At 40.6% G+C, this 18,173-nt stretch overlaps 1 protein-coding gene across 1 annotated transcript in view; it reads right to left on the bottom strand.

The window, feature by feature from the left end:
- Positions 1-18,173, bottom strand: part of NCBP1 (nuclear cap binding protein subunit 1) — a 31,512-nt gene that overhangs the window by 945 nt on the left and 12,394 nt on the right. Inside the window, exons 11-22 of the mRNA XM_068929048.1 lie at positions 16,045-16,155; positions 14,674-14,738; positions 13,889-13,951; positions 12,458-12,532; positions 11,265-11,368; positions 10,302-10,424; positions 9,026-9,128; positions 7,355-7,448; positions 4,668-4,771; positions 3,815-3,929; positions 1,349-1,492; positions 826-939 (exon numbers count right to left, since the gene is read on the bottom strand). Of these exons, the coding sequence (XP_068785149.1) occupies positions 826-939; positions 1,349-1,492; positions 3,815-3,929; positions 4,668-4,771; positions 7,355-7,448; positions 9,026-9,128; positions 10,302-10,424; positions 11,265-11,368; positions 12,458-12,532; positions 13,889-13,951; positions 14,674-14,738; positions 16,045-16,155 (1,215 nt within the window). The remainder of the gene's footprint in view (positions 1-825; positions 940-1,348; positions 1,493-3,814; positions 3,930-4,667; positions 4,772-7,354; positions 7,449-9,025; positions 9,129-10,301; positions 10,425-11,264; positions 11,369-12,457; positions 12,533-13,888; positions 13,952-14,673; positions 14,739-16,044; positions 16,156-18,173) is intronic.

Raw genomic sequence — 18,173 nt, 5'->3', positions numbered from 1 at the left:
CAAATGTTCTCACCAAAACTGACAAGCACATCTCACTTCCACAACACGTCGGCCCGTGACAAAAACAACATGATCCTGAGCCACTACCAATTGGAAGGAAGTGTGTGTTGAAACCCTGTTTCGAGGAGCACTGTGCTCCCTGTACTTGCTCACTCCTGACCGTGAACTGTGTGCAGGATGCCAGGCAAAGAGGTAATTGCACAGATAGCACAGGAAACTCATGCTACTGGCTTTAAAGTCACATCTATGACCAAGGAAGAGCTTACCCCAGGCAATCATTACACCACCACTCCCATGCAGTCTGCCATCCTTCAATATAACTTCTGTTCACACAGGTATAACGGTCTATTTTTCTATCACTTTCAGTCAGTCAGTCACCTGTGCTTGTTACCAGGTTTACTACAAAGTGAAGAACTCCAAAATAAATGTTAATACCTTTTTATGTATCTTATTAAAAGGAATTTTACACCATTTTTTGCCACTCGTTTAAGAGACATCTATTTTAGCGTTCTTGTTCGCTCGAGACCTCCCCTGTACTATACCACGTAGTTAAGTGGAGCTCAACTAAGTTCATAAAGGCATCTCAGTATCTTCTTGCTAGATATTCATAGCCTGGGAAGTAACTGAGGACCGGTCACTCTACAAGTCCACAGCAGAGACATGGACAGGGCCTGAGAGGTATGCCTAACCACTATGCTAGCCCTCTGAGAAGACCTAGTGCTGCCATCCATTGCTATTCTCAGGGAAGTGCGCAGCTCTCAAGTCACAAAAGCTTTTCTATCCAACCCAGGCGCACAGCCTTCCAAAGAGAGAAGTGAAACTTACCTGTAGAAAGATTTGCTGCAACCTCTCTATACAGCTCTTGTACCAAGGGGTAAACACGTCAATTCCACCAGTTTCACAACGCACTAAGTGCTCAGTTAACAACATAATGAAACGCTGCAGAAGAATAGGAAAAATACTGATCGAGTCTTATAAAACGAAAATAGATTCCTAACCGCAGACAAGATAACACAGGTGACAGACGCTTTGAACAGCAATGTTGGAATAATTATTGCATTTGGGGGACACTGAATGTAGTAGCCACTTACAATCAAGTTTCTTTCTGTTTGTTCAGTAACAGTACGCTAGCAAAGAGCTCCTCTGCACTTGAAACTGAACAAATTCTGCTCTAGGGAGCCTAGCAGTCCTTTCTGGGGGGTTAATTTGAACTAACTCTTTCCCACAATAAGTCTCTTCACCCTTTCCCATATCCTCGTCCAAAGAAGATTCAAGACCCAAATGATGCTGTGGGCCTACACACACACAATAAAACCTACAAGTGAGATACAACCTCACCCATTGTTACCTGGAATATAACAAGAAAGAGATTCTTCTGCTCGCTCTGGGCTGACTCAACTTTCTCCTGCAAGCGCTCTATCTGCTCTTCTAGAGGTCCATCTTCCCGATCACTGCTTCGGTCGTCATCGTCATCGTCATCATCACTGTCTCGCTGTAAGTAAAGTAACACGTGACTAACTAGCAACCTGGCTAACCTGTGGAGACCGTTAATACCCATTAGTTTCACCCGTGAAAAGGTCTATAGAGCAACTGAAGCTGCTCTGCAGCTTTGGGAAGTACTATATATTGAAGGATGTTTACTTTGGGTATGAATCAGGACGCAAATTTGGAAGGAAAAAGACTCAGACTAAGCCTTTCAACCTAACACGATGCCTGCATGGGAAAGGCCTGAAAAAGAAAATAGTAGAGAAAATAGAGCAGCACAGCACAAGGTAAGCCTGCTGACCAGCAGATCATCATTAGCAGATAACGAGGGGGGGGGGGGGAAGAGAGACAGACAACAAAAACTCTTGCACAAATGTGTTAAGTTCCAGAATCTCAGAGTTCAGAAGAAATGAACACTATGCTAGAGCTCAGATCGATGTGGTGGGTTACCACAAGAGGAAGACAGGAGATTGCAGCCCCGAGTGTCAAAGTGGGGACTACCTATATTCAAGATCAAAGGGGATGCTCTCAGACTAGAAAGGCACAGGGTGGCAGCCAGCTCAGTAATGAGGAAATATTATGTTGTCATTGCCTTAGACTAATTAATAAACAGTACCAGACCTGCAGTCTCATAGATAAGGGAAGTTCAATACAAGACTAAATGGGACACAGTAGGAAAGGCATAATCTGATGGATTAAGGTATATTCCGATATTGCTTCAGTCTCTTGGGATTGTTTCTGTGCAAAAAAAACCCCATAAATTCACAGCTAAAAAGTTCAGATATTTGTAAAATGAGTACGTGCAACTTGTGAAACATACAGGGCTATGTGTTACCTCATCTACTGCATACAAACCAAACTAGCAATCCAAAGATTCTGTGATAGCTCGAAGTGGTGTAATACTTTAATAAAAAGGGTTTAGAAGAGCAACTGCGAGTTTAATTTTATTATTTCTAGAGGAACTTATTTCTTCCCTGTCTACGCAGGTTTCCTAGCCTTAAAACGTTAAAGGACCAATTGGCCCCAAGAGAAAGCATGCAAGCCTTGAATTCATCCAATAATACAACACCACGCTCTGAGGTGGCACAAAAATTTGAGGGTTTATTTCCTCAGAAACAAACAATGATGCAAACTGAGCCCCAGCCGGCAGACCTACCACTGTTGCATGCAAATGTTTTTTCATGGCACAATATTAATTTAAAATACTCTGAACTAAAGAGCTGCAGCAAGATACAGGTACTGAAACGAAAACACTCGTGTATTTGTTCCAAGGTGCCAGAGCAGTTCTTTGCCTCACAGACAGATCAACGATTGTATCCAGATCTTCAGTAATCACAGGCATTTATCAATGGCTGGCCAATGCAGATTGAGGATGCAAGCAACTATAATGGCTGCTGCCAGAAACAAAGAAAACAAGATGAAGATTCTCATGGGAGATAATGACTTGTCGGTGTTTCTTCGAAGCAACCTGCACAGCTTGTGTGCCATGTTGTGCCAAATTCAGACACTAACTTAGGCAAGAGTTTTGGAACTAGCCAAGGGTTTTGTGCAGGTAATCATACTTGCTGACTACATATGAGCAAGGGCATTCTCTCCTCTCTGCGACCCACAACATATTTATAAATTGGCTTCACTCTATCAGAGTTAAGGACTGCATTCAGCACAGCTTCCTTGGATCCCACCCTCTACAGCTCCCCCAAGAGGCACAACTGACACCACGTTTTACTCTCCCGCTGGGGCCAATACAATCCACTAGTGGCTGCTTGACAGTCACTTTGGTATATGTAATAATCCAGATCATGCAAAGGTATTAAAAAAAAAAAAAAAAACACCCACATAAGGAAGGAAAAAGACCGATGCCAGTGTCAGAATGCAGCAGCACGCATCAGAAGAACGGGGACAGCCAACTTTTCAACTACAAATCACTGTTTCCATGCACTTCTTCATAGAATTTAAAAGAGCACTCTTTTAAAAGAGCCTACCGTAAATTTGGTATCAGGAAAAACTGGAATCAAGGTCAGTAGGTAGGTGGAAGACATGCTTGTACTGGAACAGAAACTTGTGAGAAAAACCTTGAACCTCGCAAGAACATCTGAACTCTACTTTAAAGACTTGACTGAATTATTGGGCTTTAGCAGCCTTTAGAAAGGTGTATGGAGAACACGCGTCCAGTTTTTGGTGTTAGGGCTACAGATGACCACACGTCTGCAGACACATTTACTGACAAGCATATTTATTTTGTCCCTTCCCAGAAGGGACTGGGTCTGACAACATGCAGATTTATGTAACTTAGCCTAAAATATTCAAAAATTGCAAACAAATTGCTCACTCTTTTGTGCTGCCGTGCCAATCTTGCCTTAGTCTCCTCCAGCTCTTTGTGAATCTTCAGAACGTGCTTGTTCATTTTACGAATTGTGGAATGTAAGATTTCCCAAATATAAAACCTAGGAAAAACATAAAACTCAAAACAGTAAATTACACACTGTTCCAAGACACCAAGCCATTTAAAATTCTTCTTATTCAAATGACCATGAACAGCATGATTTTTCATTGCAATATATTAAGAATAAATGTGCTTTCTTACAGAAGAATGTAGCTGGGGGAATGTACACAACTTTCTGATTATCATCTATTTACTGGAGCGAGCAAACACTCAACATATACAAAAGCATACCTGTAATGTAAGAAAGCTGAATAGCCTTTTCTTTCCTATTTTTTGCATTAAATTTCCAAACTAGCATTTTATTTCATACAAATACTACAACACTGCCAGCATCCAAATTGACTTTTCTGACTAAATTTCTCCCACTCTCAACAAGTAATGGTCTGGGGGGTGGGGCAAGATACCTATCCTAATGACAGGCCAAGACTTCACTAAGCTAGCAGCTATGCAACACAGACTAATAGTCTTTGTCCAGAAATACTTTACACAGCTCTTCCACCTCGGCATGCTTAGAGGCTACCTGCAAAACAGCGTGCTAACAAAATTCCTGCATTGCCCTATAAATTCATACCCCGGCTCAGAAGGTAAAACGCCAGCGTACTATTTCGTAGAATAAACAAAAGATCAGTTGTACCTTTTTCTTCCACTACTCGGCTTTCATAGAAAAAAACCACATAGTAGCCAGTTAAAATAAAATTTATAGAGAAAAAGCTACTCAAGACAAGTTCATGCATATTACCTAGTAAAATCATGTGCAAGCTCTGAAGAAAAGATCCAGTTTGCCACTGCAGCACAATCAACGATTTGTGTCCGAATCATTTTGTCCACTAGCACAGCAATCATCTATATTTTGGGAAAGAAGAAATGGACATTTCCGTCAAAATAAGAAAAGGCCCTGCTGTAACGTGCAATCTGTGTAAATAGTCTAGTTTCAGATGCAACCAAAGACGGTCCAGCACAACTCTACATTAGTCATACGAAGGAGCAGAGCAGACATCTAGTTAGTTCAGCCTGAAGGTGCTCAAATTAGGGGAGCCGCATCAATTATATAAAGCACGCATGCACATGTTGCTTAGCAAGCTTCTTTATTTTTCACGAGAGTGATGGATCACTCTTCACCGGCGTATATATTTCCGCCACTCTCAAAATCAAAGATACAGGCATCAAAGTTTGAAATGAGGCATGGCAGAAATAAGTCCCAGTTATTTGACATTAGAGAAGCCAGCCAGAGCACATGTCCCTGTTACATGGTCACAAAACAGGAGCAACTACTACTAGCCTACTCCCCTTGCACTGCAACAGTCTTCAAGTGTGACAGTAAGGTCTTCCCTGCAGGACCTCTTAATTTTACGACATAACCACCACCGTGTAGTCAATGGAAGTACTTCATACAGGCCTTGCCACGACTCTAGAAGGTTTGTGAGTATCTAGTAGGCAACTGCAGACATCAACTACTAAAGCAGTTCCAAGCTATTCAGAACAAAGGATTTATCTTAGTTATTCATGTGCCCAAACGCCACACTATCAAAGAACTGCAATATGTGATATACTTATCCTCATAACCACTCATTCTCCAATGAGGATGTATAACAAAGCTCCTTTTAAAGAAAAAAACTGAAGTAACTGAATGAATCATACAGAGACTCATCCCTCAAGCCCCAGGAGAGCATCCCATACCCTATTTGTCTTCCTGTAATGCCAAGAAGAATCTCCGATTACTCAGTCTGGTCTTCCATGTAACACAGGCCCAGGATTTTGGGAAATCATTCCATCTCAATGTAAAGGTTTCTCTTCATGAGAACCTCACCACAACCTTACTAAATTGGTCCAGGAACTACTGACTCTTATTGCTAAATCACCCTCTGCACTAGAGATCGTTCAGAAGCGTTAGATGCCTCGCAAACACCGCTGACGCTCTGAACCAACTTAGAAGACACATTTCTGTCTACATGGTAGGCTTTAGATCACAGGTACTGAAGTAGGGGTAAGGATATGAAAACAGACTCTGGGTAGGTGTCCTGCTGTCCACATACCATCTCTTCTGTGTGCCAGAGAGATCGTGAACCCAAGGAAAGTAAAGTGTTTGATCAGAAGCATAAGGCTGATGCAGGAATAGAAAGTTTAAGTTCCACGAGAAAGTTAAACAATAGACCTTCCTAAATTCACTATATGACATTTTTAATGCAATTTTTGCATGCTTCATTAAAATCTAACACGATGGTTCCGCCTGGGTTTGAAACCTCCATCTCATTTTAGTCACGCTGCCATACAAAGGAATGAAGGGGAAAAATATATGGATATTAGCTTCTAGTAACGTAATTTTTTCTGATCCAGGTAAGTGACAAAGCAAAAAGCAAGTCAGATTGTAACGACCGCATTTTGAAGGACAGCATTTTGGGTGGAAGTTTTATATATTAAAAAAAAAACTGCTCTTTTGTTCTTTTTATTCTCTTTTAAAGATACCTGTAGAAGACGTTACTTCTATTTTAGGCACCCAGAAAAACTGTCCTGACTTTAGAGTACTAAGTTTCTCCCTTCAGTAACCCTAGACAATGGACCTGAGGCCCAGGAGCAAGTACAAGGATTGTCTCTTGTGTTCAGATAACATCTGGAAGAGTGGCTTACACAGCTTTGAAAGGAGCTTTCAAACACAAGAACATATAACACAAACACAGTAGTGAGAGATTCTAGAAGTAATTAATGTAAACAACTTCAGTGCAAGTTCCTTATCCACTGCCGTTTACAGAGGAATGACAGCTGAGGGAAGCAACAACCACTGAAGAAACCGAAGAGCTTAAACAACCAAGGCATTTTTCATAGGTCTTTCAGGGTGTCATTTCCTCTGGCTCAAGAATGAACTTAATCACTGAACTGTTAGACTGCTCTGTTCTGAACAGTTACTGACTACAGGTCTACTCACTCTGCCCACGCAGAACTCCAACACAATCTTTGTGGCTTACTGCATGGCTTTCACTAGTAATTGAAAGCAAGCCCCAAAAAACCAAGTTTTCACTTTCATAAGAATTTAGTCTACTTTGGTGTTAAGACTTCTACATCTTGTGAGATACACAGGACTGTTCTAGTATTCCAATTTTAAACAGAACAGGTTTTTAGCAGAAATTTTCTCTCGTAAGCCAAACGTAGCACGAAGCCATGAGTCACAACGACAGCCTTTGCTCTCCTACACTAAACTTTGAGGAAGAAATGGCCTCACTAATGAAGAATATATTTTAAGCCCAGTCTTCATTTTAGACACTGTTATCAAAGGGAAATACAATCTGAATTCTTCTTCAACTAAGAGCAGAGAATAGACAACATATTTTTTAAGTACAAAAAGCAAACTTTAAAAAAAAAAAACAAAAAAAACTTAGTGTTACCTTTTGGGAGTTGAAACCCACAAAGGGATGTGGCATTATAACCTCTTACCTGTGGATGATTCTTCCAAACCTCATATACAACCCTCAGGACATGGAGTTTCCCCTCATCACTTTCAGCAAGTGTTTTGAAGACCTCATGAAACCTTTCAATAGATATAAGTAGTCAGTGGAGGGGTTGTGACCAGGTCAAAAAAACAGCAGACATGAGGCAAATGGTTTAGATAGTCCCAAGATTTCTTTTGGCCAATCTGCAGCAATTCTTGAACAACTAGCCCTTGAAGAATGTAACTGACCTAAGCTAAAGATGCCACAGAGACATGACAGCTCCTAAAAGCAACTTAAATCTTAATGAAAAATCTGCTCCCTGCGACTGGACTACCTTTCCTCATACTCTGAAAAGCAGGAGACACAGTCATGCTTGGCGTGCTTATCCATACACAGCTGGAGCAAAATTTCTCTTTGAATCTTAGACTTTGCTCTTGATATGGCTTTCTGTGCAACTTCAGACACTTACCCAATACACCCTCAGCAAGGGAAATGCTGCTAGAACCTCTATTTTCAGCAGAGTGTGCTGACTGCTATTAAGCGTTCACAACCCAGCCTATTGTGATGTAACTACAAAGCTTGGGTGGCTCTTCTTGATCTCGGGGCTGCCAATATTGGAGCGACAATATCTTAGCTCTAAGTATTCACAGCACCCTGCCTCTTGTATTTCTAACTGCAGCCTATCTACTGCTTGCTATAAACACTGTCTCTACAAGGCTTCCAGGTACAGACAAAATAAGGTTTTTGTAACGACTCTACATATTTTTCTATCTGCACTTACAGATAACTCATCAACACACATGTGAGACTGCCTCCTATATACTAAGACCACTTAAGAGCATCTCCCAGGTACACAGTATTAAAAATAAGTTATTTCATCTCATTTTGCTAAAGTGGTAAATTCCTCAAAAGTCAAAGCACCTCTTTAAGGGATACGCTCCAAAATATTTTAGAATGGATTTTATTTTGCTTTGGTAGAGGAAAGAAGTTTATAGCAGGCTGCTTAAAAGAGTTCATGTCTTCTTTCTTACTTACTTACTTAAAGGTTTTTGAATCCTATTGGCAGTATGAGATGTTGCAGTGGGAGCCATTCCAATGTAAGGAGATAAAACCTGTTCCTCCAAACGCTCAGCAAATGAGTGATTTTAAAATGGACTCGTGTGCCAAAGTGTCCCATTTGTTTGATTTAAAAACTATCATTAAGAGGATGCAATACCTACTTGCAAATCTAATCCAAATACTAGTAAATATCTTTCAGTACATGACAGATATTTCTCACCGTTGTACACAGAATCGTAATATACTACTTTTCTCAAAAAACTAAATTACAGAACTACACTTGGGTCAAGACCATGAATATGCACAGATATGACCAAAACTGATCTGTTTGTTCTTACTCGTGAGACTCTTAAAACTTATAGAACCCTTGCCCAAATACAGACAATATGGCTGTGATATATACATTTCGTGAACTCCAGTCACCTATGCAAGTCTAGCATTTACACTACTATTCTTTCAGTAAACAGTGTCACTAGTTCTCCCAAAACATACCACCACGTTACACTGTGGAGCACCTAAAACACTGCTGAAGATCGTGGATCTGTTTTTTTTATCAAGCATTTCACTGTCAGAATTAAATAGTTCCTTAAGCCCCCGAATAATATATGGCACTTACTTGGCTAGGGCACTGAAGGAGTGGCTGAAAGACTTTGCAGCAAGATGAAGCAGAGTCTGAACAAAAACTTCTATTTTCAGAGGGTTAAAGGTAAATCCTTCATCTGCAAGTTATTTAAAGTTGAAACAATAAGTACTGTAAGTAAAGCTTGTACGCTAAACTTTAAAAGACAACTTATGGTTTTAACCCATTTCACAAAAGACCAAGTTTCAGCATTCAGGGTTGGCAATGCTGAGCAGGGAGTTGGCAAAGATTTTCTAAAAGCTGCAGATCTGCACACTCCTATTTTGTCATGGAGACTATATGCAGAAAGAACTCCAGGTAAGCGAAGAAGGTAGCAGAAACACAGTCACACTGCAATCATATAACAGCACTGACGGACAGCAGTAGGGAATGACAGCCAAAGAAGCTGCAGAGTTATGCATCAAGCTGGAAGGCTGGTAGGCCTTGAAGAAGGAGAGTGGATGAGTATAGGGGAAGCTGAAGATGATTAGGGTACAAAGGTTGGGCGGAGGTAAATGCGAGTACTAGAGGTGAACGGTGCTAATTCCCCTAGACACTGCTGTAGGCCTGCTGGTGACGACAGGCAGGCAGGAGAACGCTGATTAGTGGGTGATCCTTGAAAACAATCAAAAAAGATGGTACCGGCTGCCAAGGCAAAACCTGAATCATTGTTGCTTTCTGCCTGCGTAGCAGAATACTTCCAAATAAAACTGAATTATACAATCCGCTTTCAAAGATCACTTCTCAAACTCCTTCCGGCCATCTAGAAGACACAGGCTTTAGGAATCAAGCTTTGTCTCTAGCTGCAAAGCTATAAAGAACTTGAGTGGAGTCCCATTGTGAATTTCTACCTATGGGAAACTAAAGTCAGCACGTTGGCTGCCATGCATGGGACCGTGTTGAGAGGAGGTGAGCTCTGAAGAAGGGCACAAGCACTCAGTGCCAGAGGCAAGGCTGACAGCATGAACTGTGCTCTGCTGCCAAAGGCAAGGAGAACGTGAAATTCTTCTGTACTTCCTCTGTTGATAATTACTACATCAAGTGTTGCGCTATCTCCATTAAGCAAAACGGGCCTGCCTCTTCACATGACACGCACAGAACAAACCCTACCAATTGTGCATCGTTTCCACTTGGTGCTAAACTGAAAACAACTGTTAGAAGGAAAAACATACAGCAGCTAATTTAACCAGCACACCCACAGTAACAAAGGATGGCTAATCAGATACAAAAGGAGTAACAGCCTTGCAATACAGCTGAACAGCTGAAATCTTACCATCATCGTCATCTTGGTTTGGATTAGGCACATCTTTTAAAATGCTGAAGATTTCATCATTACTAGCCTTATTTTTAATTGCAATCGTTAAACAGAGGGCTACAGTATATCCAGGAAGAGACCCTAAACAAAAGCAAAAAGGTCAGAAACGTAGAATGCAAGAATTCACATCTCAGTTTGTTTCTCAGAGAAGCAAGTGCACTTCCTAGCTATGTCTAAAACTAGCTGCTCTCAATATCACAGGCCACATCACTAGTCCATAATATTGCTCAACAGGTCTCCTAGTTTTTACGTCAAATTTAAGCCTTTGGTAGAATCTTTAGAGCTGAGGCCAATAAATCTAAAGCTCTTTTCTAAAGCTCTGCTCCAGTTTCATCCAATTTCCTAAACATATAGTACTTCCTTATTTTTCTCGCTGTGTCTTTGAGGATGATACCTTTATGGTTAGGACTGTCTTTGCTCTCAATAAGAAGAGCAACAACAACAAAGTCTCTTTCTACCTCAACTTTCACATGTTCTGCTGCCTCTGTACGCTTCATTAAACCAAGTTTACTGGTAAAACATTCCACTGTTTTTTGAACTTCACAAAACAAGTCCACATTATCTTTTGCTATGCTGACTTCTGAGCGCAGTATTCTGCCTGAACAAGGAAAATGGACGACATTTCCAATTTTAGACTTCTGACAAGCAATGCAATGCTGTATCCCAACCACCTCAGCAAGACTGAGTTCACATATACGGATTTTCTTTTCTTTTTTAAGGTAATCAAGACGATTACAGTAGGAAGAGCCAAACTTAAGCTATATTACTTGCTCACATACAGTCTATTTACCTACATCAAGATCAAGCATATTTCACCTGTATTCTTCATGACAACTGACATTACACTCAATCTTGTGTGTTCCCTTGCTCTGAAACACAATTTTTTTTTCAGCTTGACCCCTCAGTAACTTTAATACTTACTATTGCTTTCATCTCCATATTTGTAAATGCACACTGGATTTGCAGGACTGAGTACAGAAAAGGTTGCAGGAACAATGTCTACTATTCGCTGATGGTAGGAGAGCCTGGAAAAAGCGAGTTTCACAGCAGCAGAATTAAAACGGGCCTACCTTTGAGCTAACTCAAATCATTGCTTTAAAGTGGTTTTCCTACATTTAACTTTCACAGAACAAAAGTCAGGATGTTTATTCGTGCAGTCATAGTTTCTGTGGGTAGTAAGAGCTAACTAAACTAAACCTACTAGTCAATACTTTACGTTTGAATTCCTTGATACTGGTGTTTCATCCTCAATACAATTAATTCGGAAGCTTGTGAAAAGATTAAGCAGCCAGTTGGCAGTATACTTTGTGCAAAAGACTAAGACGCTATGTAGGCAACTAGTAAAGTGCTTTATTAAACGCAGGAAAAAAAAAAAAAAAAAAAAAGGTCTTCATTTCACTTTTCAGCTTATTTCACTCTTAACAAATGTTTGATTTCACTACTAGAATTTTCAGCAAAATGAAGGAACGCCACAGGCAAAACGTATTCATTTTGTAGCACAATATTTTCATGCTTCCTGTATCGAATTTGCTGAAAAACAGGTGACTGTTGTCATGCAGGGTGCTGAATTACATAGGCTTTTCGAACACTTTGCTCTCTCCCTCCTATACCCCACCATATCAACAACCTTAAGCTCAGTCTTGACTCAGCGTTCTTGTACTTTTTTTTTTTTTCCCCAGAAAGGTCAATGAAAATTAGAGTCACCCAGAAGAATCGAGATCAAACTCTTAGTTTTTATAACGACTTAACGTTCAGTCCCCTCTATTTCTGTGAACGACCCATATTTTTCAGGAATACTGCATGAAATCTATTTCTTTCTCTGCCTCTTTTTATAACTGTAAGTGTGCATAACTAGCATAACCTAGTCATTACCATTTGCTCCGTTTATTTCTCTCTCAATCTACTGGAATTAGCGTTGCGAGTGTCCCACAGCAGGTAATCCAGAATAAAGTTGTACAAACAGACTAAACCTTTTTAACTGAAACTAAACTGACAGTACATATATGCCTAGGACAAGAGTCAAGCTAAAAGGAACCTGACGGTATCCGGAAGCAAGGATCAACCTTTGCTTTGAAAGCAACTAGGAAAGGAAGACGTTAAGAAGCCTCACTTACCGCATGCATTTTTCTAAAACCTCTCTCACAAATTTGGGTTTGGGCTTTTCAAGGTCCTGAGTAAGACAATCTGACCTGTCAAAGGAACAAAATGCAATACCTTTAGCAAAGGAACGTGTTCTAATCTTTTTGGCTTGGTCTAGCAGGTACAACACGTTTACTGTCTATGCATAATTAGACTGCTTAGGACCGTTTCACAGTGTAGGCAGTTTTAAGATAATGAGGCAGTTTATCCCTATTTCCTCACTGGCTATTATCAATCTTACAATCTCATCTTTGTACAGTGTAGAGTAGCCCCCCCCCCCCCTTCCCCTACCCCCTAAAATTAAAAAGCACTGTCTTGCAGTCAGTCTGCTTTTTCTTTCTCGAGGGAAACAAACCTTGTGTCATTCCATTTTCTGTTCCTCCCTCACGCTACTTCCAAACTTCTGGACGTTCAAAATGCATTTCAGATAAAGAAAAGTCTCAAATAGCTACATTCAAAAACTTTGTGAAAAACGTCAGCTTGGGAGAAGACTGACGTAAGTGTTCCCAGCAAAGGGCACTCGGGCAAAGAAAAAACAACTGATCGTAGGCTGCTTCCTGGTCAGCCAACATAAACGTATGTTAGGAAAACGGGCAAGCACTTACATCCACATGGGGACAACACAAGGAACTTGAGTGAAAACTGCTGCAACCCTCTCCACAAGGACAACTGGGCACACTGGGCTACGGAAAGCATGGACAGTAGCAGGCTGAAGCAGCAGGGACTACAGGGAGGGCTTAATCCCAGGTGACCTTACTTTATGTGGGAGAGCTACAGGATAAACATAAGCTTACAGCACAGTACCTGGAATGCAAAGCTGTGGGGAAGCTGTGGTTAGACATTGAGAGAGTGCACAGATCTCCTGCTAAAGGTATGATTTAGGATTTGGCGTAAGAATAGATGGCAGGGCCAGGTCTGCTGGAACTTAGGGTGCAAAGATTTTGCGGGGGGGGGGGGGGGGGGAAGCAGAAACAGATAAGGCCACAAGGATAACTGTTATAATGAAAGGTTTAGGGTAGGACAGAGAGCAACATTAAACAATGAATACAGGAACCAAAGGGAAGAAGAGTCAAGGCAAGTCATTAAAGGCAAGCTGTTTTGGAAAATTTTGTAACAACTGACAGAGGACAGGACAAATCAAGAAGGAAATCATGTTTTTATTTCCCCTGTTTAGGGAAATCCTGTACCGGTTTGAGATTCATCACAAAGTTACCCAGGGATATTACAATGACTAAAAAGATATGAAGATAATCTGCCACAGAATGGTGGTAAACAGGTTAAGAGAGAGATCTCCAAAGAGTTGGAGGAAGCAATTAACAGGTCCACTCCACTGTGACATTTGCTGGATATGTTTGACAGCTTAAAGAACTTGCAATATCAACTTTGAATTAAAAGGACAGACTTACCAGTCTTCCCAGCTCCAACGGAACTGAAAGTTACTCAAGTGGTGAGAAAACCAGTTAATAAACCTTTATGAAAAGAAAAAAGCTCCACTAAATACCAGAAGTGCAAGCTTTTCACTCAGATTTTCTTATGTTTTCTGCTTGTCAAAGATAAGCCTAAATTCTCCACTGTGAAGCCATCCCAGCAATATACAGCCATCTATGCTGACAGATACAGAAGACTGAGTTCAGAGAGTCAGAAACTAGCCTTTGTAGACACACAGGCAGTCTCTCCTCCTCTGCTGCACAACACGAACGGATGACATTAAAATAACAAATAAAATTTAAACCTACTATGAATCAGGAGATTTGCATAGTTTTTAATAGTTCTCCTACATAACGTACATTTCACTCAAAAGACAAAAAAAAAAAATCACCACCACTTTCCTCCTCTAGGTGGCATGTGCGCCCTAAATCCATTTCCAACCCACTTCTAAGAAACAATAAGGAGCAGACAGAGTAGGATAAAACAGAAGAGGGTTTGAACGTGGAAAAGCTGTCACAGATCTTAATGGTGGTGTATAGCTGGCCAGACCTGCAACCCTCAGGGGAGTGTTTCTGGGAAGGAGAGGCAAGCAGAAGTCTCATACCCTCTCTTTAGACGGCCCAAGTCCACAGCCCATTTTGTACAGAGCATTTGCAAAGAACCACAACAAGGATTTCCGATGATTCCGTTCACAGATGTACCAACACCCAACGCACAACAAAAAATAAAAACGTTTTCTACTATCTTCAAAATATGTATTTACCTGTCTATACAGGTTGTATTCATTGTATCCAAACGCATGTAGAGCATTTCTGTGGCTTGTGCAAGCTGAAAGTTTTTTTTTTATTAAGGTTAACAGAAAAGCATTAGATAAATCAGATGTTACTGCTTTCAATTTCATCACTTTTGCCTACTGATAGCTCCTTGTGTCTATTCTAAAATCTGGTAAATCACAGTAAATCTAAAGGGGGGGGGGGAGGGGTGAGAGGGGCAGAGAAGGCACGTAGACCAGTAAGTACTACCTGTCTCCTAATCTAAACTTTTTTTTTCTTCCATTCTTACAATGAGACGGCTTTTGCTGCCTGTACAGGAAACTGGAAATCCCATCACGTGATAATGAAAACTCCACTGATATGAAAAAGCACGAGTCTCCTTACAGAGAACACTTCGGTAGTCTAGCCCTTCTAGCTTCACAAGCTGCTGTCGATGCTTACACCAAACTGTCTCTGATTATTGCTAAAGGCTTGAAAAAGTATGTCTACACTAGCCTTATCTAAAGAGCCCCGAACCCCTGGTCCCTTGTCATGGCGTCCCTGTTAAATATTAACACTTACTGCACAGAGGTCAACACAAATCTAGGACTAGACCAAGCTTTAATCACTGAGATTATGAGATTCACAGTGAGTGATACCACGAAGCAGAAGAAAAATTTGGGAATGAAATTAACAGCGGATAGGCACCTGTCAACAATCCTCCATTCTCAGAGTCTGTAGCTTGATCTAAAAGTACTACCTAAAATGGCAAAAAACCCAGGGGCACTGTAATACTCAGAATTAGCCCAGAGTTATTCTTCCTTCTTCAGCATTTAGATAACCTGGTGGAGCTGTCAGATGACTGACCTTTTAAACGCTCCTTGTCCACTTGGGTGTGAACTCAGGCAAGCTACTTAACATCATGCACTATTATTTCATACTTAAAAAAAGAGTAGGAGTATTAACAGGGTCATTGCAACAGAATATCTCTTCTGGATCACTTCTTTTCCTTTGAGCCTGTAACCATGTAACTTCCTCTAATGTCTATAATCACACCATGCACTGTCCAGATCTAAACCGGGTACAGTGACAAGCAAGAGAGCTGGCACTTTATCTCTGGGCTAAAAGAGGACTTACTGAGAAGGTGAAAGTATCAGAACAACCTCCAGGAGGCTGAAGAGTTTGCCCAGTTGGCAAGCTAAGGAAGACCAGACTTGTGGTTAGTGGGCTATGCTTCCTTCACCTAAGTGTTACAGGTGAAGTTTAATGCAGCTGCTGTAAAATATATTATTGCCAGTATTTATTGCTATCGCATTTTTTGCGAAACAAAACAAATAAAGATGCCACTTTTAAAATGCTTTTCAGGCGCACAGAAAGGATACAACTTGTGGTAAAGAGCCAGGCTGAAGTTTGCACAGTTCAATGAGGAGTGTTGTGTACATGACCTCAATATGTGGTGGAGATGGAAGCTGAAACAATTCTGCAAATATTACCTGTAAGAGAAGAAGGCACAGAAGCAGACCACAGTCAGACTCGGCCAACACAACCCCCTCAGCTTCAGAACAGTGAAATCACTCTTAAGCAACTGCATACCAAAAACAGATCCATTCTATTCTGTCAAAATCACGTTCCGGGAATAATAGAGAAACTTGCAAAGACAGTGCTAACAGTGCACAGCAATTAAATACAGTCCACCTTAACTGCCCTCATCATTTCATATTAACTCTGCATATAGCCCCAGAATATACACCTGTTACATCCAACAAATACTCCCAAAAAATGTAGAAGCGTCCATACAGTTGTAACATGAGCTAATGCAGTGTTAACACATGAGCTGGGCAAAGAAGGAAGCCCAAACCACCTGTTCCTAACAAATAACAGAAATATTAAACATGTCAAATGAAATATAAGCATTTAGTACGAAAGACTATTTGCATGACAATTACACCTGTGCTTAGATTCTAAATAAAGCCACAACCTTCAACTGAAAACTGCAGTCAGTATTTCAAACAGCAAATATATTTGCTCTGAAGCCCTTGGCTGAGGATCATTTTAAGAAAAAACAAAAACAATCCTGCAGTCAGCATTTGTGGTTTTATCTTCAAGCCGGCCTACAGTCTTAGCATGCAAGTCCACCAGGACTAAAAGCAATGAGGACTATACTGCATTCATGTTTGAACTTCCGTTTAGCTTATACGCCATTCTCAATTAGATTTAAACTATGTCAAAGGCATTGGGAAACTTTGATTCATTATACTCAGTCATGTTTCTCCGTAGCAACTTCTGAATAAACATAGAAGAGAGACTGAAGTTTAAACAAGTAAACTGTATATAAGAATCTTACTAGCGTAAGAAATCAACATCTATTTGTAGACTTCACAGACAACCCATGAAAAGCTGAATCGAACAGGGACTAGAACTTCTTATTACAAGGATGCACTCAAAAGCCTACAGAGGCTGGAAGGGCTGGAAAACCTTTCTATTAAAACAGAATTTGGACATACTGCTAGTACAAATATGGTGTGTGTAGTGAGGGGGGGGGGGGGGGGGAGCCCTCCTAGGCAGAAAACTGCTCCTACTCTCAGGATAGGAAACAGCAACAACTGGGTGACAAGTTACTACCTGAGACTGTGCTGAAAATCATATTTCTGAAATTCACTAAGATGCTCATTATCAAATGTTCAGATGAGCGCTCCAAACTGCTGTATAACATTTTCTGAAAAGAACCAGGCCATGAGAAAGACAAGGGCACTGATGACCTAGATGTCCAAGCTCTGTAAAGCGTAAGCTTTACAAAAGCAGTAGAAGCACAACAGGCCATGCCACTCCAACAACCCAATGACACTGTCTGGACATTTTCTGTTCCTAAATACCAGTAATATCCACATATATGTCTGAAAAGCTATTGAAAGAAGGGGACACATTTTGGAGTGCTTTGCACAGGCTTAGCTAGCACAGAGCATTCTGTGCTTGGCCTGACAAACTTTGAGACGTAGCCGTGGAGATCTCAAAAGCAGACACGTTTAGGAAAGTACTGAGCACTTTCAAGTTACATTTATTTCTGCCTTACTGTTACACTCCAAACCTTAAATAACACTTTCCTCAAATTTATTAGACCAAATTACTTCTATTATTCCATGCTTTTCTGCCAAGCAAGGGAAATTTCACAGATGGAACTCTTAGGCAAACTGTTGCTGAAAGTAACATATCACTGACTTGACTGTCAAACCTTACAAGGGAACAGCAGTAAGCTGAATGAATGAAGTCTGCAAAATCCACACTAAGCCTTAAAACCGCTGTACTTTCAATCAAAATGAGCAGTCGGGGCAAGAAATAAAGTTAATAGTCTAAAAAAAATTCCAAATACTTGTGGGTAAAAAAAGGAAACTGTGACAGCTATAGTCCAGTAATTTGTACACCAAACTTTTCTTCCAGTAATTTCATCTAAACAAACCTTTGTTATTTTCACTTCCTATGAGTTTCTGAATAATCAAAGAATTCAAGGCCTAAA

The sequence above is a fragment of the Struthio camelus genome, chromosome Z, assembly GCF_040807025.1.
Source record: "Struthio camelus isolate bStrCam1 chromosome Z, bStrCam1.hap1, whole genome shotgun sequence".
In the NCBI taxonomy this organism is placed as follows: Eukaryota; Metazoa; Chordata; class Aves; order Struthioniformes; family Struthionidae; genus Struthio; species Struthio camelus.
This window is presented reverse-complemented; position numbering and strand designations above follow the sequence as displayed.